The sequence below is a fragment of the Myotis lucifugus genome, unplaced genomic scaffold, assembly GCF_000147115.1.
Source record: "Myotis lucifugus unplaced genomic scaffold, Myoluc2.0 scaffold_97, whole genome shotgun sequence".
Classification (NCBI taxonomy): domain Eukaryota; kingdom Metazoa; phylum Chordata; class Mammalia; order Chiroptera; family Vespertilionidae; genus Myotis; species Myotis lucifugus.
In genome coordinates, this window is record NW_005871145.1 from 3,474,978 (window position 1) to 3,498,337 (window position 23,360).

At 40.5% G+C, this 23,360-nt stretch overlaps 2 protein-coding genes across 12 annotated transcripts in view; one reads left to right on the forward strand and one right to left on the reverse strand.

The window, feature by feature from the left end:
- ATG13 (autophagy related 13) overlaps nt 1-12,181 on the reverse strand; it is a 32,075-nt gene extending 19,894 nt beyond the window's left edge. The window contains exons 1-7 of one of the 7 annotated variants that reach the window (XM_006091994.3): nt 11,848-12,181; nt 11,374-11,424; nt 6,194-6,275; nt 5,175-5,255; nt 4,619-4,738; nt 1,774-1,820; nt 260-400 (exon numbers count right to left, since the gene is read on the reverse strand). In XM_006091994.3, coding sequence (XP_006092056.1) covers nt 260-400; nt 1,774-1,820; nt 4,619-4,738; nt 5,175-5,255; nt 6,194-6,262 — 458 coding nt within the window. In that variant the 5' untranslated portion in view covers nt 6,263-6,275; nt 11,374-11,424; nt 11,848-12,181. Of the gene's footprint in view, nt 1-259; nt 401-1,773; nt 1,821-4,618; nt 4,739-5,174; nt 5,256-6,193; nt 6,276-11,373; nt 11,490-11,847 lie in introns of all 7 variants that reach the window. The other 6 variants (XM_006091987.3, XM_023756633.1, XM_006091993.3 and 3 more) reach the window with 6 other exon arrangements.
- The window catches only part of HARBI1 (harbinger transposase derived 1), a 36,798-nt gene extending 14,603 nt beyond the window's left edge, over nt 1-22,195 (forward strand). For 2 of the 5 annotated variants that reach the window (XM_023756638.1, XM_023756637.1), the window contains exons 2-3: nt 13,301-14,112; nt 21,233-22,195. In XM_023756638.1, the coding sequence (XP_023612406.1) occupies nt 13,443-14,112; nt 21,233-21,612 (1,050 nt within the window). In that variant the 5' untranslated portion in view covers nt 13,301-13,442 and the 3' untranslated portion in view covers nt 21,613-22,195. The other 3 variants (XM_006091995.3, XM_014458590.2, XM_006091996.3) reach the window with 3 other exon arrangements.
- The last annotated feature ends 1,165 nt before the right edge of the window (nt 22,196-23,360 follow it).

Here is a 23,360-nt window from a genome sequence, read left to right on the forward strand (position 1 = left end):
CCCTGCTCTGAAGTCCTGTAAGTAGAACCTCAAAATCCAATACACAGGAATCATGACTGTGGACAAACAAAAGGACAAGGAACTTGGTAGCTGAGTTCGTAAGAAAAAATGGATAGACAATCATAGTAAAGCTATAGCATCAACTATCCAACCAACCATCTATTCAAAAATTTATCACAGAATATAAATAATACCTGAATGCCGTCAGACAATGTGCAAAGTGATGAGGAAGACAAGTGAGTTAAGGTGAGCTGTTTACCTGTATAATATGACATATTCATGTCCTTGTTTCCTGGAGAGTCTATAAGCTGGTGTCACCCTCGTTATAGCCAGGAGAGACTTCAGCAGCAACGACAATCTGTTGTACACAGTGTAGGAAACTTTTATTTCTTTATCACACCTGTGGAGCACACAGACACTATCAGCATTCTCCTATTCAACTACATAAAACAAAGAACAGAAATGCAATGGCTAAAGAGATATTAGTTATGTTCCATCTATTGACCAAGCTTAACTTGTTAGCATTATTCATAACTTCTGACAGAATATAAAGTGCTTTGCAGTCCAAATACACCATTCAGAGTATGAGAGCCAACAGAGATGATTGAAAATTAAGCACTAGAAATGTGTAAAATTAATTATTAACAGATGCTCTGAAGTAAAGGTGTAATTTGTCAGTTTACCAACACATTGTTGAAATAAGTCAATAAACCAAAGTTTCACTTTCTCATATACTGGACACAGGCAGACAGGCACCAATAGGCACCCAATATATTTTTTCTAGCGTTGAAGCAGTTATCTTTCTAAAAAATAAAGCAACACAATTAAAAACAGTAACCCAGCCAGTGTGGTTTAATGGTTGAGCATCGAACCAGGAGGTCACAGTTGGATTCCCACTCAGGGCACATGCCCAGGCTGTGGGCTCGATCCCCAGTAGGGGGTGTGCAACAGGCAGCTGATCAATGATTATCTCTCATCACTGATGTTTCTATCTCTCTCTCCTTCTCTGAAGTCAATAAAAATATATTAAAAAATAAAATAAAGACAGTAATTCAATGTTGTAGTTAATGGTAGCTTTATCCTCAGCTACCATTAATGAAGGTGCAATCACAATTTCAATGTACCATCTTATGAGCTGTTTACCTCTACACATCTGTTTAGTACTAAAATTTTGGACTATAACCTGGCACAGGCTTTCTATTTTTACCAAAAAAATACCATACTACATATTTTTATTACAAAAATTTTTCTCTTGATGTGTTGCTATTTCCTCTATTTTTCTATATGTATAACCTTCTTGAAAAGTGAAACTTCAGGCAGGAGGTAAGCTAATCTGCCTTGAAAGAAGAAAATACAGAAGGGGAATAACATGCATTCCCAATCTATGACCAACACTGTATAAGTAGGGAGGGGAAATCTCACTGGACGTCTGCCACACAGAAAACAGACAAAATAGAGTAGTCACGTTACAAGAGCTCCCTAGGGATTTAATCAGAGAACTATCTGTACCCTGGGAAAACAACAAACCCTTTCAGCATTCTCTCCGCTCCTTTCCCTGTGATGTCTGAATTCTCTCTGGACTAATGCTCCCTCTGAAGGTCATCTCTGTGCTAGGGCTGGAAGCCAAGCATGAGCATTGTAGCGAAGCTCTACTGGTTTTGTTAAGTGAGCAAAACACCCTCTATGACTGATAACAAAGCCCTGTTTTTCACATGATGTCATCTGCTTTATCCTCAGCTACCACAACCAAGGAACCAAAGATAGAGAACTTACTTTTCATTCATTTCAAGACACCAAATTTCTAGTTCCATGGAATCTCCCTATAGATGGGACAAATGAAAGATATTTCAATTTTTTTGGTTTTTAAAAGTTATCTTTTTCTTATTACGAAGCACTATATAGTCACTATAAAACATATTAGAAAAGCATAACTAAGCAAAAAAGGAAACAAAGATAATTTATAATCCAGTCACTTTTCTAAGAGTGAGATCAGACCATATATACTATTTTTATCACCTAGTTTTTTTATTAATAAACTAGAGGCCCAGTGCACGGATTCGTGCACCGGTGGGGTTCCTCGGCCTGGCCTGTGGAATCAGGCTGAAACCAGCTCTTTGACATCCCCTGAGGGGTCCCAGATTGTGAGAGGGTGCAGGCCAGGCTGAGGGTCCCCACCGATGCACAACCGGGGTTGGGGAGGAACCGTGGGAAGGCTCCAGGGCATGTCCAGCCCATCTTGCCCAGTCCGATCAGCCAGACCCAGCAGCAAGCTAACCTACTGGTCAAGAGCATCTACCCCCTGGTGGTCAGTGTGCATCATAGCAACTGGTTGAAGAGTCAAACAGTCGGATACTTAGCATAGTAGGCTTTTATTATATAGGATATAACATAGAATTATCCTTATAATTAAAAATTCTGCATTATTTTAAACTAGAGACCCGGTGCACGAAATTCGTGCACAGGTAAGGTCCCTAAGCCTGGCCGGCGATCAAGGCTGATCTGTGGGGCAACCAGTGGGGCGATCAGGGGGACCCCACTGGCATCCTCCTTGGCTGGCCTGGCGCCGCCCACTCATCGGCCCCGCCCCCGGTCGCCTCCCTCTGTGGGGTGACCTGCAGGGCGATCGGGGGGGCCCCCAGCTGGCACCTGCCTTGGCTGGCCTGGGGCCTACGAGTTGGAGGCAGCTCCTGCATTGAGCATCTGCCCCCTGGTGGTCAGTGTATGTCATAGTGACTGGTCATTCCACCGGTCATTCCGCCATACAGTCGATTTGCATATTAGGCTTTTATTATATAGGATAGTTGCATAGTATTCCAAAACATGACCATCATTTTATCCAATCAGTCCCCCCCATATTTGTACATACAGGTTGTTTCTAATTTTTCACTACTACAAACAACATTATGATAAATAGCCTTGAGAATAAAACTTTGCACATACATTGAATTAATTTCTTAAGGCAAATTTCTAGAAGTAGAATTGTTAGATAAAAAAGTATTCATGCTTTGAAGACTTTTGCTAGTATATCCAAATTGCTCTTCAGTAAGGCCAACACTTCCAATGAATGAAGAGAGCCTTTCCCTCCAATTCTATAGGGGTACTTTCAGGTGACACCTACAACTAAAGATATCTAACAATCTCTTTACTTAAATCTTTTTAGCTATCTGATGTCTATAGCCAAACTGTTCAGTCTCTCTCTCTGTGTTTCTCTGAACAGATTTAGTACTGAGTAGGTAAGAAAAAGAAAAGAGTAAAGCCAGAATCCCTCAACCCTGTAACACTCCTATGTGTCACTTACTGAGAGGGATAGTCACATATTTTGAACACAAGTAACCTTTTTACTAATCCGTTGGAAGAGGGCATTCTTTTATGTTTGAGAGTAAGCGTCGTTAGTTTGTGGAATAGAGAACTGTATTTGCTCTAGATCAAAGTTAAATATGTGCTCTTAATATACATCCTTTTCATTATAGTGTCGTTTCTAAATGATGCAATGAATTTGAATCATTTCCCCTACACCCCCCACCCCCAAAAAAAGGGATGGATAACAGGAAGTACCCAAAATAAGTTGGTGTGGTTTCTCTAAGACAATCAGAATAGTTTACAGTCGGATTTCACGATGTCTCGGAGAGGAAAGAGTTATTCGAGGGGTTTCCTTTGGACTCCCTATGAATCACTAAAAAAATTAAATTATAGTATACTAAACTGGCAATTCAGTAAAGAATAGGAAGTTTTGTTTTATTTGGTTCTAAGGTTTTCATGAAATAAGTATTGACAATATTCATTCAACAAAATTCATTGAGAGCTTTCTACATGCCATCCCAGGCACTGTATTAGGCACAGAGATGATTATTTACTTATATCCTGCCTCATTTCAGAAAGAATTTGAAGAACTACAAAGATAAATAAGATATAGCATAGCTGTTGAACTCCAGAATAAAAGTATAAAGTATGAATAGGAAGATGTAATAATTGCCTACTGTGTCATTTTAGCCTCTTTACAAATACGGATTAAATGAAAAAATATTGTAGCTCTGCAACACTGGGAAGTGTTGTGTTAGTTAGGTGGTGTTGGTGGGGATGGGGTTAAGTAATTTGGCCAAAGTCACTCAGCTGAGACCTGAACTTGGGTCTGTGTAGCTCCAAACTCCATCTGTTTTTCATTATACCATGCAGTCTCACAATCTTGTAGTGCAAATAGATTAATAAACACACAAGTAACAATACCTGCCTCAATCCTAATGTGGAATAAGGTAAGCAAAATAAACAAATAAACAAAAAAAACCCCACAATACAGCAAGTTCTACTCTAGAAATGAATACAAACAAAGTACATGGGAAGTCTAACACAGTTACCTCTCCCTCTAGGAGGGGAAGATTTTCTAGAGCATGTGAGTCTTGAGGATAAGTAGAAACATGTCACATAGAGATGATATATACAAAGATGCGGGTGATGAGCCTGTATTCCAGGTGGTTGGAAGAAAAAGTACAAAAAACATGACCTTCTCAGAGAATGATGAGGGAAGTTCACAGAGGGAAGGTGCAGGAACAGGGCTGAGTTAGAACCAGAGTGTGAAGAGACGTGAGTGTCAAGTTTAGGCCCATCCTAGCCACAACCTTACCTCAGAAGTCTTGAGTGAGATCTCCACACACATAGATCTTCCGACGGCAGGCAGCTGCCCTGCCAGTGCCTTCTTTGCTTCATGTGTAACCTCTGGGATGTCTTTGATTGCTAAATTGAACTGGAAGACAAAAAGGACTTTTCACTCAAGAAAGCATTATAGAAACATAAAGCAGTCAGACTGTATGTTGGGTAATACAGGCACTGCTTTGACTAAAGACATTCATTCACTTTTTCTTTCCCCATAAGAGGTATCCTGCATCAAAGCCCCAAAGCTCAACTTGAAACTGCTAATGACCTAGGACAAAAATTAGTAACAAGATATTTTTGTTTTCTAAAGACTAAGCTTTTCACCTAAAACAGCAGAAAGCCAAGAACCAAATCCAGGACTAACATTCAATGAAAAACATACTTTCCAAGTGAATGGATCAAATGGAATTAGATATTTTAATGTCATGCTTTAGTAATACTATAAACAGTATCCCTTATTACTGCCCTGTGATTCCTTGTAACAAACACCGCAGTGTATATCCCTTAGCAAAGAATAGGAATTTTACCCAATCTGAACCCGTTGGGGATGAAGATGAACGAGTACAAATCTTCTCGCCAAGTCGAGCCTGGACAATCACTTGAACAGTCTAAAAAAAAATACCAAAAAAAATCTAAGATGAAAAATTTTAAATTGGTTTGCTTTCAGGATTAAAACCCTTACAAAGCAGGTTTTAAAAGATGCCAATAATTATAACTATACTTTAGAAACTCAAAATGTTCAAGAACAGATAGAAAAAACACTATACAAAAAGAATATGTAAATATTCCCAAAGACACAGTGTCAACCAATTAGAGGATTTACAGTTTGAGACTTAGAACCTGCAATGTTCTCACATGGCAGAAGGAAAGTTGCACATGGTGGCTCTGACTTTCATAAAGAAACAAGTCCAACAGTAGGTGTAAATATTCATTGCCATATACTTATGTAATCCTAGTAGATTTAAACCACGGATTCCACAATTATTCCTATCTTTTGGCCCATATGGCAAACGTCTTCCAACTAATTTTACAACCAGCATCTACTGTGTGGATTGTTCTTACATGGTAATGTTTGAGAGGAAGGAGTGATAGAAATGGAAATAATTTTTAGATTTAGGAAAATATAACTTCTAAAGCATTCAAAATTCAGTTTTAATTCCTCATTTACCAGAATGGAACAATAAATGAAAGACATTTCAGTTGTGTGATGTTTAGGGAAAGATGCCCAAAAGGCTATCCATTCTGGTCCACAGTCTTTGTTCACACATCCAGGGAACATACTGTGCCAATAACCTGGCATAATAGTTTGACATTTCTGCAAACAGCCTTGCAAAAAAAAATTTTTTTTGAACAAGTAGCTGTGGAAAATTGGAAGCTACTTTTTAGTTACACCCCCAGTACCACCCCCAAACTTCACAGTTTAGTTTACAACAGACAGAGTATCCATTAGAATGGGCAAGCTGCAAGCTGTTATGCTATATTTCCAAAAAGGGAAAAGCACGGAAGTTATTTCCAACAGTTCTAGGATCAAGAGAATGGATATTACCTTTAGGGCAAAAAATTTAATGAACTTGTCCAGGTCCTTTCTGTCCTGGGAATTGAGATCAGTTTCCATTGCCTATGGGAATCTAAAACAGAAAAAATGCTTTAAAATTTGACTATTATCTTTTAAAAGGGGTAGCTACATCAAAGCATACAGAGACAGTATTGTCTACGAGCTGTATGACTAGTCATGTAGGAAGGAGAAAAAATTCCCCTCTAACTAAAGAGCCAAAGTGAAAAAAAATTATGATAATATCTTTTGAGGAAAATAAATTCTACACAAAGAGCTAAATCTAGAGACCTACAAAATGAATGAAGATAAGACATTTTATCTGAATCTGAATCTTTGAGCTTTAAATATAACGTAAGTATTAAAAATGACTTATTAGCCAGCATATTAAGAACTAAATTTTACTGAGACAAAAACTTTGTTAAAGCATAACATGAATTAATTTACATTCCTTCAAAAGGCCACTAAATCAGTTTAACTTTAGGGAGGTTTATGGACTTTTTTTGAGAATCTGATGGCAAGATAAGCCCTTTCTCCAGAAAAAAATGCACATATATGGGAACGTTTGCAGGGGGTTCATGAAGCACATCATAATACCCCCAGGTTGAATAATTTGAAATGGAGCTGACAGGAGGAACAAAGCATTTAGGGTGAGAAGAACACAAAGAGGTTTAAAGCAGTGGTTCCCAAACTTATTTGGCCTATTACTCAGCCCCTGGAAATTAATTTTTTTTTAATTTTAATAGCAGTTACTCATCGCCCCCAAATGCACCTGTGGCCATCACCGCCCCCCTGGATCGCTGTAGCGCCCACTTTGGGAATCACTGGTTTAAAGCAACAGAGATCAAAATGGCCTTAGAATGATAAAGTATTCCAGTTTTTCAGAGGATTGTGTATGGTTGGGGAAGTAGTATGACTGGTTGGGGCCAGACCATGAGAGTCTTAAATGCAATGCTAGAGCCTGATCTGTACTTAGTAGGTTTTGAGGAGAGGAAATAACAGAGTAGTAGTATCATCTGAATGGTGCTTTAGAAACAGCTTTGCTGGCATGTTGTATAATAGCTTTGAGTATGAAAAGCAGGGAAACCAATTAGGTTCTTGGCAATAATTCAGATTTGTGGGCAAGGCTAACACTTTAGTTACAATGATTTGGAAACAGTATGGATAGGAGATATTTTAAAGGATTTAAGGGCTGACTGCAAAAAGTTTAATAAGGTTTCAATTAACAAAAAACAGGGAAGCCAGAGGGAAAGCTGGGGTTTTTTTAATCTTTTTTTAAAAATATATTTTTATTGATTTCAGAGAGGAAGGGAGAGGGAGAGATAGAAACATCAATGATGAGAGAGAATCACTGATCAGTGAGAAAGCTATTTTAGTAATTCTACCTTTACTAAAATTATGTGGGATAATTTACACACCGGATTAAGGTGACACATCAAAAAATGAAGGGAAGAGCAAATAATTTCAAAGAAACAACTGAATGATTTGGCAAGAGATTATATAATGTCTATATTTTCTAATTTTTAACCGAATTTTTTAATGTTTTGGATCCAGGCATTAGAAAGCTCAATATTGTGCTGTAGCTGACTTGGCTCAGTGGATAGAGCATCTGACTGGGTCCCAGGTTCGATTCCAGTCAAGGGCACATGCCAGGTTGTAGGCTCAATCCCCAGTAGGGGGTGTGCAGGAAGCAGCCAATCAATGATTCTCCTCATTGATGTTTCTATCTCTCTCTCCCTCTCCATTCCTCTCTGAAATCAATGAAAATATATTTTAATAGATAAATAGCTCAATGTTGTAAATTTGAAACAGTTAACGAGACAAAATAGTTAAGTTCAAGTGCAAACTGAACAAAACAGTCATTTCCCCACTTCAGGCATCAGAGTTATTATTAAAATACAAAGATCCTTTATTCCATTTAGAAAGTTCTTTGTAGACAAATGAGAAACACCAAAGTTTAAAAACTGAAATCATCTTCATATCGAAAAGAGTTACAAAGAAAATTTAAAAGTAAAGAAATAAGCAGATATACTCAGTTTGAAAAAAGAGGAAGAGGAAAGAAAAAGGACAAAAAGAAAGCAGAAGTATTTATAATGGAATTCCAGGTCAAAAGTTATGAAATGAGATTAAAAGGGACACTGAGTAGTGATAATCTCTGAAAAATGTAACATCCATAAATTTTTCGTTTTGTTTTGTTAATCCTTACCCAAGGATTTTCCACTGATTTTTAAAGATAGTGGAAAGCAGTGAGGGCAGGGGAGAGAGAGGAGAGAGAGGAGAGAGAGGGAGAGAGGGAGGGAAAGGGGAGAGAGGAAAAGACAAAGACAAACAGGCACATCAATTGGTTTCCTCCCACAGGTACCCTGAACAGGGCCAGGGATCAAACCTGCAACCCAGGTACATGCCCTAGACAGAATCTAACCCATGCGATGGCCTACCAGCCATACCAGCCAGGGCCATAAACCTTTATATATTAGCAATATAGCAATAAAATACACGAAGGAAAAATTCCTAGAGATACTAGCAGAGCTTGATAACAAAAATATACCTGAAGACACAACATACCTCTTTGAGAACTCAAGTAGATATAAAAAATACAGAGGATCTGAATAATAAAACCAAGTCTCATATATATATATATATATATATATATATATATATATATATATTGGCATATAGGCAAGTCACTCAAATCTTTGTTTCTTTTTTTTTAATCCTCACCCGAGGATATTTTTTTTACCACTGATTTTCAGAGAGAGTGGAAGGGAGGGGGAGCGACAGAGAGAGGGAAACATCGATGTGAGAGAGACACATCAATTGGTTGCCTCCTGCATGCGCTTGGACCAAAAGCAGGGCCAGGGATAGAGCCTCAACCAAGGTACATGCCCTGGACCAGAATCGAACCCGTGACCCTTCTGTCCTTGGGCCAATGCTCTAACCACTGAGTTGAACCGGCTAGGGCCAATCTTCATTTCTTATAAAATAAAAAAAATTTAAAAAATGATAAATAATAATACTAGGCAATATGGCAGCTCAAATATTAGCAGAACGGTGACCTTTTTTAAAAAAAAAAAGATTTTTAAAACTGAGGGGGAGAAAAAGTGAGAGACAGAGAAACATCTGTTGGTTGCCTTCCATACCTGCCCCAACCAGGGATGGGACCCGCAACACAGATATGTGCTCTGATTGAGTACGGCAACGGCAATCTTTTGGTGCACCCGACAACGTTCAACCTACTGAGCCAGCCTGCATTTTTGTTTTTTCTTTTCAATTAGCAATAATCGCACCTTGGATAAACCTCATTGGCTATGGATACTGCCATTTATTAATGGCGAGTCTCTACTTTTCTTTCAGTCAAAAACAATCGAACAAATTAAGGCCCTGGTCAGGTAGTTCAGTTGGTTAGAGCATCATCCCAAAACACCAAGGTTGTGTGGATTTGATCCCGGGTCAGGGCACATACAAGAAGCAACTAATGAATGCATAAGTAAGAACAATAAATTGATGTTTCTCTCTCTCTTTCTCTTCCTTTCTCTCTCTCTCTCTACAACAAATTTAAAACAAAACAAAAAACTTTAAGTTGAATAATAAAAGGTCATAATAGTGAGGAATTTTTTAAAGTATACTCTTCATTCTCTGTGATCTAAGCAGCTCTCCAACCACAGTGTTATGAATGTAATTATTCATCTCTTCTGTGATAAAGTAAAAAGTACTTTAAAAGGAAAATAAATATTTAAAAACAAAGTTTTAGGGACTTCTAGGCATTAAGATTAAATAACTTTTTTCCAGAAGGTGCAATAAATTCTACAGTGGTTACTTTTTCGAAATAATAAAAAATAGCCTTGAAAAATCACTTATATAGTAACACTTTAGACTTTGGAAGCTCAAAAGTTAATGTCTTAGGCTATTTTTGCATTTAGGCTATAGACACACTGCTGAGTCATCATGGAAGATATAAGCTAATGCAGTTGGGTGGATGGGGGCAGGAAAGACAATAAGGAAAAAGATTTATTGCCCCGACCTCAATACAGTACAATTCCAGTATATGGTAGGATCCCATTGTGTCTAACTGATTTAGTCCCTAAATAAAATATTATAATTTGGCCTTAGCCGGTTTGGCCCAGTGGATAGAGCATCGGCCTGTGGACTGAAGGGTCCTGTGTTCGATTGGCCAAGGGCTTGCAGGTTCTATCCCCAGTAGGGAACTTGCAGGAAGGAGGCAGCCAATCAATGATTCTCTCTCATCATTGATGTTTCTATCTCTCTCTCCCTCTCCCTTCCTCTCTGAAATCAATAAAGAAATATATTTAAAAAAATATATATATATATATACATATATATATATATATATTACAATTTGGAGTGTTTAGTAGATGAAGATCTGCAGTTTTTGCTTCAATTTTAATATCCACTCTTGAGGGGAAAAATACAAGTATTCAATAATTATTGTTAGGTGTAAGTACAGTAATGGAAAACCCAGTGGTTTACAAATTTTATGAAATGTAAATCTCAAAAGTTGCCATCGTCGTCTTCTTTTTTTTTTTTTTCATCATCTTCTTAATTTTATAGGCAATGGGATACAATTTGGGAACGGTGAATAAATTTACATGTGTTTTACTATACAAATCAGTATATGTGACACTTGCTCCAGCACTTTTTCATCATCCATTGTGTACTAAAAATATTAACTCTGGATTCCATTCTACAAACATTTGTAAGACTTCTGCTCTTATAAATCCTTGTGGAAAAGGGAGTTGAAAACAAAGTTTGTAATGTAGTTGGAGCCACAATACCCACACATGAAAAGAACACTCATAAAACAACACATGAAAATCTGGAGGTTAACTTAGTGTAAGGGAAGGATCTATTGTTTCTTATTATTGCACATCTCCCATTGAAGGTGTTCAATAAGATTCTACCATCTTAGGAGATGAGTTTTAAACTAAGAGTAAGAAAACAGGTACTTTTTTTTTCTTTAATATTCATTCATTCACATTCCTTCTCCAGATATCTCTCCCTCTTTTTCCTCTTTGTAGAGGCAGGATGCCCAGAAGAGGAAGAAACACTGAAAGTGTAATGTTACTCTGAATTGACCAGGAAAACTGAGAGCTGGCTGAGAAAGTGAAAACTGAGATGCGTTAGTGATGAACCCAAGAAGGTGCTTAGCCACTTACCCAGAGATTTATTTAATGAGAATGGATCGCAGGTTTCCTCAGGTCGTTCCACTGCCAGTAAGAAGATAGTCGTGAACCTTGGGTCCCTTTTTTCACTAGTCAACAGTCACCCTCACCTACACGCGGAGTACATATTTGGCACTCAGCAAATCTTGATTGAATGAAAACCTAACCAAACTCATATTGGTACCCAACCCCGGAGTTATGAACCCCAAATTATCTCCAAAACCCCTTAGGACTTCACCCCAAGAACTGAGAAAGTAGAAACGAAAGCTCTGGGATCTTCGTAAAGACTGGGAACAATCAAGGCCCAATGTAGCCTACACCAACCCGACTTCCCAGAGAAAGCTCAGGGGACTGAACTGTGGCTGGTCAACTTCAGCCTCCCAAGGAGGCCCCTGACGAGCCGCAGATCCATAGCCTCCCACCCGGGGGCGCTGAGAGATCTGGGGGTATCCCCTCCAAAGTTAGTACCTGCAAAGCTGCGACACAAAGAGTGGCTCGGGGCTCTCATTACGGAGGCAGGGGCCCGGGGCCGGCCAGCTGCGCCTCCCGGCCGAGGGTTCTGCGCTCCGGAGCAGCAGTGACAGCCCGGGTCGCAGACAGTTTACCCCCCAGGAGGCTCGTGGATCGAACACCCCCAGTATTCGCTCTCAAGACTGAGTGAGTCGTCGCACACACGTCGACCAGAGCTCCTTAACTCTCCTCACAACTCAAGCGATCACTCCTGCGTTAAGCCCTTCGGCCGGCCGCTTCCCGGCGCCGCCATCGTTAGTGTTTGTTTTCATCTGCTTCGGTGAACGCGGGGGGAGGAAGAGGGCTACGAGGAAAATACAGCTGTCTAACTTCGGCCGCACTTTCGCTACACACGAACACCCTATTGAATCTCTTTCCTCTTCGAAATTCCCACAAGAGTTTATTTCCTTTCTATATGCCTTTATGGCCAATATTTCCCAGCGTCTCAGAAGAAAGTAAAAGAGTCAAGAACGGGGACTTTGAAAGAGCTAGAACATTTGGGCCGCGTGAGGAATGTGCAGACCCGAATCGCAAGTCACTGCGGCAGGGACCAGCGAGGACGCGGCGTGGGGCGAACGCTGACGCAGAGGGGGCGGTGCCTATGCTGAGCAGCGTGGCGGCTCGTGCGCGACTGCCGGTTCCGGAGGAGGGCGGGAGCAGGTGAGGTGGGAGGGGAGTGTGGCTGGTGTCCTGGCAGCCTCCGAGAGGTGGGTGACAGACTTTTAGCTGACTTTGAGTGGCCGACGCACTCCGATTTACGGTGTATTCCGTATTTAAGACGCCTCTTCAAAGCGACGCAGTGGACTCCCAACCCCTAGCTCTCTCGGCGTCTTCTTCCGCACCTTCCTTCTAACTTGTTGGGGCCTCTCTACTTCCTAGCCCCTCAGCCTCGCGATTGTTAGAGCGCACGATCCACCTCCATCAGCCCGGGTCGTGAGTGGTTTTCCTCCCCCCCCTTCTCCCTTGTTAGACTGGTTTGAGCACCACCATCACCCTCTTCTGTCCCGTACTTCTCAGGGGGAGCCAGAGAGCTTTGGGTAAAGAAACCCGCCGTGACTAATCCCTTGTCCTGACGTCAGCTCCTTCGTGGCCTGTATAGTTAGGAGCAGACCTCTTTTACCTCGTGGATAATGATGCCATCACCTCCATTAATCTCTTGCTCTTCTCAGTTCAAATGCCAGGGAGAAAATAAGCCACCAAGGTACAACTCCCATTATCCTTGAAACCAAAACAGAGACTGTCATGCAACCGCGAGTTAGTGGAGAAAAACCCAGAGTTACAAGTATAGCACCTTTTGCTGGAACAACATAGACATTTGAGAAAAGGAGTTATTGTAACGTTAGAATCACTTTAAAGTCTTTGGTAGGTTTCTAATGTGTGTGGGTTTTTTTTTTTCTTTTAACCTTTACAGAGAGAAGATTATAAATGCCAGAGCCATTTAACTGATGGTTAGCTGTTGACACTTCTCTAAATACCTTCTTGCACCAAGGTCTTCACTGGGAAGAATTCGGGGGAAATAGCCGTGGAAAAGAGAGTCAACACTTACATGTACCATGGCTATACCTATAACAGTGCTTGATTGCGACCTCTTACTGTATGGCCGAGGCCACCGGACATTGGACCGTTTTAAGTTGGATGATGTGACTGACGACTACTTGATGTCCATGTATGGGTTTCCTCGGCAGTTCATTTATTACTTGGTGGAGCTCTTGGGAGCGAGTCTTTCTAGACCTACTCAGAGATCCAGGGCTATTAGCCCAGAGACACAGATCCTGGCAGCACTGGGCTTTTATACTTCAGGTTCCTTCCAGACTCGGATGGGAGATGCTATCGGAATCAGTCAGGCATCTATGAGTCGATGTGTTGCCAATGTCACCGAAGCGCTTGTGGAAAGAGCCTCACAGATCATTCGCTTTCCCGCTGACGAAGCCTCCATTCAGACTCTGAAGGATGAATTCTATGGGTTGGCTGGGATGCCAGGGGTAATAGGCGTGGTTGACTGTATCCATGTGGCAATCAAGGCACCAAATGCTGAAGACCTCTCCTACGTGAACCACAAAGGTCTGCATTCTTTAAACTGCCTGATGGTGTGTGACATCAGAGGGGCACTAATGGCGGTGGAAACAAACTGGCCAGGCAGCCTGCAGGACTATGCTGTGCTGCAGCAGTCTTCTCTCAGCAGTCAGTTTGAAGCTGGAATGCACAAAGATAGCTGGCTGCTTGGTAAGTTTGCAAGTGGACATGCTTAATGTTGTAGCCATAGGATTATGTAGCAGAGTAAATGAAATATGGGAGTCTATAGATTTGAGTCTCTGTTCTGTCCTTTTTTGGAGACCTCAGCTAAAAACTCTTTGAGCCTAAATTTTATAAAAATCATCTTTTAGCCCTGGCCAGTATGGCTCTGTTGGTAGGAGCGTTGTCCAGTACACGGAAAAGTCCTAGGTTCGTTTCCTGGTCAGGGTATACAAGGTGAGTTCCAGAGGCAATCGATGGATGTTTCTCTCTCTCTCTCCCTCTCTCTCTCTCTGTCTTCCCCTCTCTATTAATGAAAATATCCTCGCCCTAACCGGTTTGGCTCAGTGGATAGAGCATCGGCCTGTGGACTAAAAGGTCCCAGGTTCGATTCCGGTCAAGGGCATGTACCTTGGTTGCGGGCACATCCCCAGTGGGAGATGTGCAGGAGGCAGCTGATCGATGTTTCTAACTCTCTATCCCTCTCCATTCCTCTCTGTTAAAAATATATATTTTTTTTTTAAAAAAAAACATGGCTGATGCAAATGACACTTCACTTCATTTAAAAAAAAAAAGGAAAGAAAGAAAATATCCTCCTGTGAGGATTTAAAAAAAAAACAACAAAATTTAAAAGGCATGTATTAAAGTTTTAAAAGCATAGTATTTGACCCAGATCATCTTTCACTTCTACGGGTTTACATGGTCGTACGTGTTCATAAACATGGACATGGATGGTGTAAAATAAAATGACATATAAGAACTTGCCTTGCAATAGGGTTTTTTAAAAATACATATTTTATTGATTTTTTTTACCGAGAGGAGAAGGATAGAGAGTTAGAAATATCAATGAGAGAGAAACATCGATTAGCTGCCTCCTGCAGGCTCCCTACTGGGGATGTGCCCACAACCAAGGTACATGCCCTTGACCGGAATTGAACCTGGGACCCTTAAATCCACAGGCTGATGCTTTATCCACTGAGCCAAACTGGTTCGGGCACAGTAGGGCTTTGTAGTTGCAAACAACAAGCCTACAAAAACAGTCCCTTAAATGCAGCCAAAATACTTATCACTATAGATTTGTTAAATAGCCATACAATTGAGCCTTAGTTTTTATTATCTGTAACACGGTGAAAACAATGCCAACAACAGTAATACCTATTGTTAGAATTAGGCAATATATATATGAAAGTTCACCATAAAGTATTATACAAATATATTATTTTTGCCATTGGTGATTGTCACTGTATGAAAATTCTAGTAGACAGTACACTTACATAGTTGTTATAGGAACTTCACAGAACTGCTCAGGTGTCATTGGAAAGCCTTGCATAATGATATGAGTAGAACAGGGACACATTCAATACTGAGCAGTGCAAACTGAAGTGACTGTACAGCTGTGAGTGATACTGTTAGTTAACAGTGATAAAAGCCTTGAGCCTGGCAGCTTAGTGGTTGGTTGGTTTTATTTTATTTTTCTAGTATTTTTATTGATTTTTAGAGAGAAAGGGAGAGGGAGAGAGAAACATGATCCAAGAGCGAAACATCATCGGCTACCTCTTGTACGCCCCACCAGGGATCCTAGCCTGCAACGAGGCCATGCACCATGACCAGGAATCGAACGGGTAACCCTTAGGTGCATAGAATGACACCCTACCAACTTTGCCATACTGGGCAGAGTGATTGATTGGTTTTAAAGTACTACTCTCTCACCCTAACCGGTTTGGCTCAGTGGATAGAGCGTCAGCCTGCGGACTCAAGGGTCCCGGGTTCGATTCCGGTCAAGGGCATGTACCTTGGTTGCGGACACATCCCCAGTAGGGAGTGTGCAAGAGGCAGCTGATTGATGTTTCTCTCTCATCGATGTTTCTAACTCTCTATCCCTCTCCCTTCCTCTCTGTAAAAAATCAATAAAATATATTTTTAAAAAAAATAAAGTACTACTCTCTCTCTAGCCGGTTTGGGTCAGTGGATAGAGCATCGGCCCACGGACTGCAGGGTCCTGGGTTCAATTCCAGTCAAGGGCACGTACCTTGGTTTCAGGTTACCGGGCTCTGATTGAGGTGCACGCAGGAGGCAACCAATTGATGCATCTCTCTCACATCAGTGTTTCTCTCTCTCTCTCCCTTCCACTCTCTCTAACAATCAATGGAAAAATATCCTCAGGTGAGGATTAACAACAACAAAATAGTACTACTCTGATGTGAGCAACAAGACAAGGATTATCTTAATGCGACATATTATGTGAGAGATGATACGATATATTAGGATTGGAAAACCTCTCTTTCAAAACCATCAATCATATCTGCACTGTACATGTTTATAACAGTGATTAGCATGTAATAAACAGCACTTATTTCTCTTTAATGTACAGTGCAGATAATGTGATTACTGGTTCATAAAAGAGAAACTTCTTATGTTCCAAGTGTGAAGAGACTGTCACACTGATTGGTTTAGAGCTTCCAGGGTGCCATGTGTAACATCTTGGAACTTCCATGATTTTTCTTGAGTTGTTGCTTCCGCATACCATTTGCCATGAGTGTACCACCTTCTCTTTATTGGACCTTTATCTTAATCCCCGTGTGCCAACTTTTAACTTTCAAATTTTATACAGCTCACACCAAGAAGTGAAGGAAAGTCTGTATTGCAAGTGTCTCATTTAGCTACTTCTTCCATAGCTATGGGAGTTCTTGGGTCCTAAGCTTATTCTTATTAATTCACTTTGGTATCCTAATTATAAAGCCAGCTAAAATTTACTGAGCATTTAGAATTTGTCAGGCAATTTTGTAAGCACTTTGCATTCGATTAGCTCACGTAATCCTTATAACAACTCATAAGGAGTTAAATTCTAATATTAACATTTTTACAGATGAGGAAATTAAGGCACAGATGATTTAAGTCACTGTGTTTAAGTTTTCAAACTGGATTATATGAGGAGTTAGTCTATTTGGCAAATATTCCTTTTTTTTAAGGGCTTCAAGGTTATATAGGGATTATTGATTTTCTTTCCCTTCACACCTTGGTACCCCAGATTGATTTGGAATTATGGCTTCATAGTAGTTCTTTGAGACGTTTACAGGAAAGTTGAAAATAAGTAAAAACTCTGACAAATTTTTATATACTTGTCCGATTCCCCTCTTAATAGGAAGAGTGGAAGTGGGAGAGATGGATACTGCAATAGCATTTAACAAATGAAGACCAGTTTTGGTACCAGGCCACATGCTGGGCACTAAGGATGGGGAAAGCAGACCCGTATGGAAATTTATTCCCTTAGCACTATACACATACCCTTTGGAAAGCCTCCATGAGCTCTAACAGGAAAACTAGTTTGAAGACTCTTGAACTAGGATAGTGTTTCTCAAATTTTCCAGATCAAAAGAGTCATCTTGGGAATTTATTGAAAATGTATATCATTGAGCTCCACTTTAAATTTTGGAAATAAGAATCTTCAAGGCCCTAGCCAGTTTTCTCAGTGGCTAGAGCAGCGGTTCTCGACCCCTTTGGGGGTCGAACGACCCTTTCACAGGGGTCGCCTAAGACCATCAGAAAACACACATATAATTACATATTGTTTTTGTGATTAATCACTATGATTTAATTATGTTCAATTTGTAACAATGAAATTGGGGGTCACCACAACATGAGGAACTGTATTAAAGGGTCACGGCATTAGGAAGGTTGAGAACCACTGGGCTAGAGCATCAGCCTACAGACTGAAGAGTCATGGGTTTGATTCTGGTCAAGGGCACATACCTCAGTTGCAGGCTGGATCCCTGGCCTGGTGAGGATGTGAAGTGGTGTCATAAGCCAGGTACAACAATAAAAATCTTCAAGGAAAGAATCTAGACATCCTTTCTTTTTTAATCCTCACCTGAGGATGTTCTTTTTCCCTTGCTTTTCAGAGAGAGTAAAAGGGAGGAAGGAAGGGGGAGAAAAAGAGAGAAACATCGATGTGAGAGAGACACATCGGCTGGTTGCCTCCCACATGCACCCAGACCAAAGGGATGGAACCTGGCGACCTTTTGGTGTTTGGCTGACACTCTAACCATTGAGCACACCAGCCTAGGACTAGACATCCATTTTTAACAGGTGCCCTAAATGGTTTATACCACTGGTCGGCAAACTCATTAGTTAACAGAGCCAAATATCAACAGTACAACGATTGAAATTTCTTTTGAGAGCCAAATTTTTTAAACTTAAACTATATAGATAGGTACATTGTAGAAAGGGCCACACTCAAGGGGCCAAAGAGCCGCATGTGGCTCATGAGCCGACCATGAGTTATACAAACAGATAGGTTTGGAAAACACTGGCATCTAGAGGATATGTGGACAGTAGAGTAATATAGGGGTAGTTTGGCAAGATTATGAGGAATGACAAGGTGTTAAAAAAAAAGAGAGAGTGAGAAGATGGCTGGCTGATTGTATCTTAACAACATCAGATTTGTAAAGTAGCTCTAGATTTGCCAAATCTAGAATAAGCTGTGATTCTCCTTTGTTTTCTGGGGTGTTACTTTTTTAGCATATTTTAAGTGTAGGTGTTATCCCTTCATGTCCTCATTCTCATCTGTCCCTTCAGAGTGTATTTCTTAACTCCCCTTTTCTACATGAATGTGTTCCTGCAAACAAGTCAGCCTGAGTTCTTATTTCTTTAGCTTTTGGTGTTAAGCAGCTTTGGTAAAATATGCCCGAATGTCTTGTAAATGACTGATCAGGTAAGCAATTGTAATCTGTTTAGCAACTCTGATCCTAATCCCCTCCTGAGTGTCTATCTTCCATTGGTACTGGGATTATAATCAGTTAATGACCATCAAGCATTTTATAAAAAGTCTTTGTTAACTAGTTTGTGCTGAAGGTCTCCCCATGTAAGGCTCATATTGTTTCTTACAGAAACATTTTGCAAATATCACTTAGTATCTCTGTGCTTTAGCATTCATCTTAAATGTTTATCTTATTCTCTTTCACAGCATTACACTATTGTTTTAGTGACTCTGAGTCTGACAATAGCATTAGTGACTTGCTTCTTCCCCTTCTTTTGCCTGACATATCAAAGGATAGCTGACATATATTTTGATGTTTTCATTTGTAAAATGAGTTCAATAATATCTAACCTAGAAGACTTGGGATTGGATAGCAAGAGATAATATTTTCAAAATTGCCCAGCAGAGTGCCTATGACTCATTGAGTACATAATAGGTATTCAGTGAATCATAGGTATTATTTCATTATTATTTACATCACTAGAGGCCTGGTGCATGAAATTTGTGCACGGGTAGGATCCCTAAGCCTGGCTGGCGATCAGGACCCATCTGTGGGGAAACCGGTGGGGCGATCGGAGGGCCCCCACTGGCACCTGCCTTGGCTGACCTGTCACTGCCCACTGCTGGCCCCACCCCCACCATCGCTGGTCAGGGGCTGGGGGCAGCTCCTGCGTTGAGCATCTGCCCCCTGGTGGTCAGTGCACGTCATAGTGACCAGTCATTCTGCCGTTTGGTCAATTTGCATATTACCCTTTTATTATATAGGATAACATTTTTTTCATTACAAAAATATTTTGTTTTAAAAAAATATTTGATTAATGACAGAGAGAGAGAGGGAGAGAGGAACATCAATTTATTGTTCTTATTCATGTGTGCATTGGTTGATTCTTGTACATGCCCTGACCATGGAACCTACAACCTTGGGGTATCAGGATGATGCTCTAACCAACTGAGCTACCTGGCCAGGGCACAAAAAGTATTTTTAAAAGCAAAGTTAATTCAGTTCTTAGAAATGTAAGCTCCTAAAAGAAAGGTATACTATATGTTTTGGAACAGTGCCTAGTACTCTCTATAACTATTTACTGAAATTAATGGTGAGTCAGGAACAGCAATTATGCAAGTTGGTACACCTAGGGCCTGTTTGTCTCAGGTTTATAAGTGGTTGTGCTTCTGTGAGACATTTCATCTGCCAGATGTAATGAGTCAGGACAATTAAACACTATAGAAACATTGTACTGTTGTGTTAGGACATTGCATCCCAGTTTTTGTTTTATTTTTAGCACTTCCCAAGATCATTTGATAGGTTACCTAAGGGAAATGCTTCCTGTACATTATTTTAATTGACTTCTGGTTTTATTTCTTCATCACTGTTATTATTTGCATCATTATATTTATGCTCTACTTGTTAATGTGAAGTTCTACGAGTTCCTCTGTTACAAGGAAATGTAGGAAGACAGGACATCTAAGTTCTGGTCTCTACCACAGATGCTGGGACTTTTATTCTTAGCAGGATGAATTATTATGAAATATTCTGAAATCCCTAGGTAGTACATTCAGACCTGACATTTTAATGGTAAAATTTAGAAATTTTTTTGAGATCAAGTGCTTTGAGATCTTGTGGCAGAATTCTCTTTATCTCTCTTGCATGTTAGCTCTTTAGAGATTTTGAAGATTGGTTTGCTATGTGATAGTTTTTTTAAAATTTTGTTTTATTGCTTAAAGTATTACAAAGAGTATTACATATGTCTCCTTCCCCCCCCCCTTGACTTTCCCCTGGCCTCCCCTACCCCCCAGTGTCTTGTGTCCATTGGTTATGCTTATATGCATGCATACAAGTCCTTCAGTTGATCGCTTATCCCCCCGCGCCAACCCTCCCCGGCCTTCCCGCTGTAGTTTGACAGTCTGTTCAATGCTGCTCTGCCTCTGTATCTATTTTTGTTCATCAGTTTATAATGGTCTTTATTATCCATAAATGAGTGAGATCATGTATTTTTCTTTCATTAACTGGCTTATTTCACTTAGCATAATGCTCTCCAGTTTTTACTTTTTATTATCAGAAATTTTATTTGCTCCAGTGCCTTCACCTCCTTCCTACATTTTTTTAGATTTGGCTTTCTTTAGCTATCAGCCTTTTTCTCTGTTGGTTTTAACCAAAGATATTCCCAGCTAAGACTCATGTCTACCTGCTTGTGACTCTGGCATGCCTTCTCTTTACCAGGGCATTTTCCTCTTGGTTTTTCTGTTCTGCTTTAGGTCCAGAGGCTGTTGTCCATTCTCTGTATATGTTCCTGGATTTTCCTTTTTGTTTGTATTCCAACTATGATCATTTATGATTTCTTTGGGCCTTCCCCACAGGTGACAGTTCCTTCTTTCTCCGTACCTGGCTTATGACACCACTTCACATTCATGAGACTCCAGCTGAATACCGCTATAATATGGCCCATTCTGCAACTCACAGTGTGATTGAAAAGACTTTCCGAACACTCTGCTCCCGATTCCGCTGCCTGGATGGGTCCAAGGGGGCACTACAGTACTCACCAGAGAAGTCCAGCCACATCATCTTAGCGTGTTGTGTCCTCCACAACATCTCCTTGGAGCATGGGATGGATATTTGGTCCTCTCCAATGACAGGACCCATGGAACAACCCCCCGAGGAAGAGTATGAGCACATGGAGTCCCTGGACCTAGAGGCTGACCGGATCCGTCAAGAGCTGATATTCACTCATTTTAGCTAATGTGAAAGGTGGGGAGGAGGAGGGAAACTTTCCAGAAGGAGCTGTGACAAACTTTCTCCCTCACCAGCCACTACACAGTTCCATCATCTAGCATGACTGAGTGTGGACACTTGTCACAAATTGACATTTAATCTGCATGTTTTTTAGAAGAGTTGGGGCTATACCAGAATATTTTGATTCATTTGTATTTCTATTATTATTAACTAAACAAAAAATCAGGACAACACTTCCGTAGTATGCGTTGAACTCCAGGTTGAGCCTCAGTTATTTGAAAGCTCACTGGTTGCTGACATTTATGATTCATCAAAGCAAAGGAGAAAATGGCATCTAGCCAGAACACTTTCTTTTTGTTTCCATTATCTGGAGATTTCAAATGAAAATAATATTTATTTGTCCTGAATTATTTGGGTGGCATTTTAGCTTTTCTACTTTGCTGCCTAGATAGGCATAATTTGAGGCAAGTGGCTGGTGTGGCTCAGTGGTTGAGCATCGATCCACAAACCAGGAAGTTACAGTTAGTTTCTGGTCAGGGCATATGCCCAGGTAGTGGGCTCTATTCCCAGTAGGGAGTGTGCAGGAGGCAGCCAATCAATGATTCTCTCTCATCATTGATGTTTCTATCTCTCCCACTCCCTTCCTCTCAAAAATCAATAAAAACATTTTTTTAAAGTGACTTTAAGTTTGAGAATGGTCTTCTGACAGGTAAATGTCTGCTAATCTGCGTTTGCAACCTTGTATATTTAAGAAGATGTTAGGAAAGGAGAAAAACAAAAACAAACAACCCAGCTGGCATGGCTCAGTGGTTGAGCGTTGACCTGTGAACCAGGAGATCACGGTTTGTGGTTCTCTCTCATCATTGATGTTTCTATCTCTCCCTCTCTCTTCCTCTCAGAAATCAATAAACATATTTAAAAACAAACAAATCAAAAAAGAAGTTAGGGATAGTCTGAAACCTCTATCTTTAGTCTTCCTGCAATAATTGGCCTGTTACTTGGACCTAGGTCAGCCGTGGGCAAACTACGGCCCGCGGGCCGGATCCGGCCCGTTTGAAATGAATAAAACTAAAAAAAAAAGACCGTACCCTTTTATGTAATGATGTTTACTTAGAATTTATATTAGTTCACACAAACACTCCATCCATGCTTTTGTTCCGGCCCTCCAGTCCAGTTTAAGAACCCATTGTGGCCCTCGAGTCAAAAAGTTTGCCCACCCCTGACCTAGGTCCTAGGGAGAACATCTGGACTCCAATCTCCTTTTTCCAACCCTGAGTAGGAGTTAGAGGCTAAATGGGTTTAAGAACCTAATTAGCTTAAGGAAGACAAGTCAAATATAGGTAAAATAGCAAGCTTACACTTTACAGGAGAACTGAACACCCTGATAAATTGATGGACAGCCCTAGCCAGTTTGGCTCAGTGGATAGAGCCTTGGCCTGCAGACCAAAAGGTCCCAGGTTCGATTTCAGTCAAGGGTATGAACCTTGGTTGCAGGCTCCTCCCCAGCCCCGGCCATGGTCAAAGCTCATGCAGGAGGCAACCAAGGAATCTCTCTCTCTCCCCTCTCCCTAAAATTCAATGAAAAAATATCAGGTGAGGATTAACAAAAAAGGAAACATACATAAATAAACTGATGGACAGAGGAGAATCACCCAGGTTCACAGATCAATCACATTTCTTATGATTGTGATATTAGAATGTCTGACCATTCAGCTTTGAAATTCCTTGTACTAAAGGAAGATTTAAGGAAGGCAT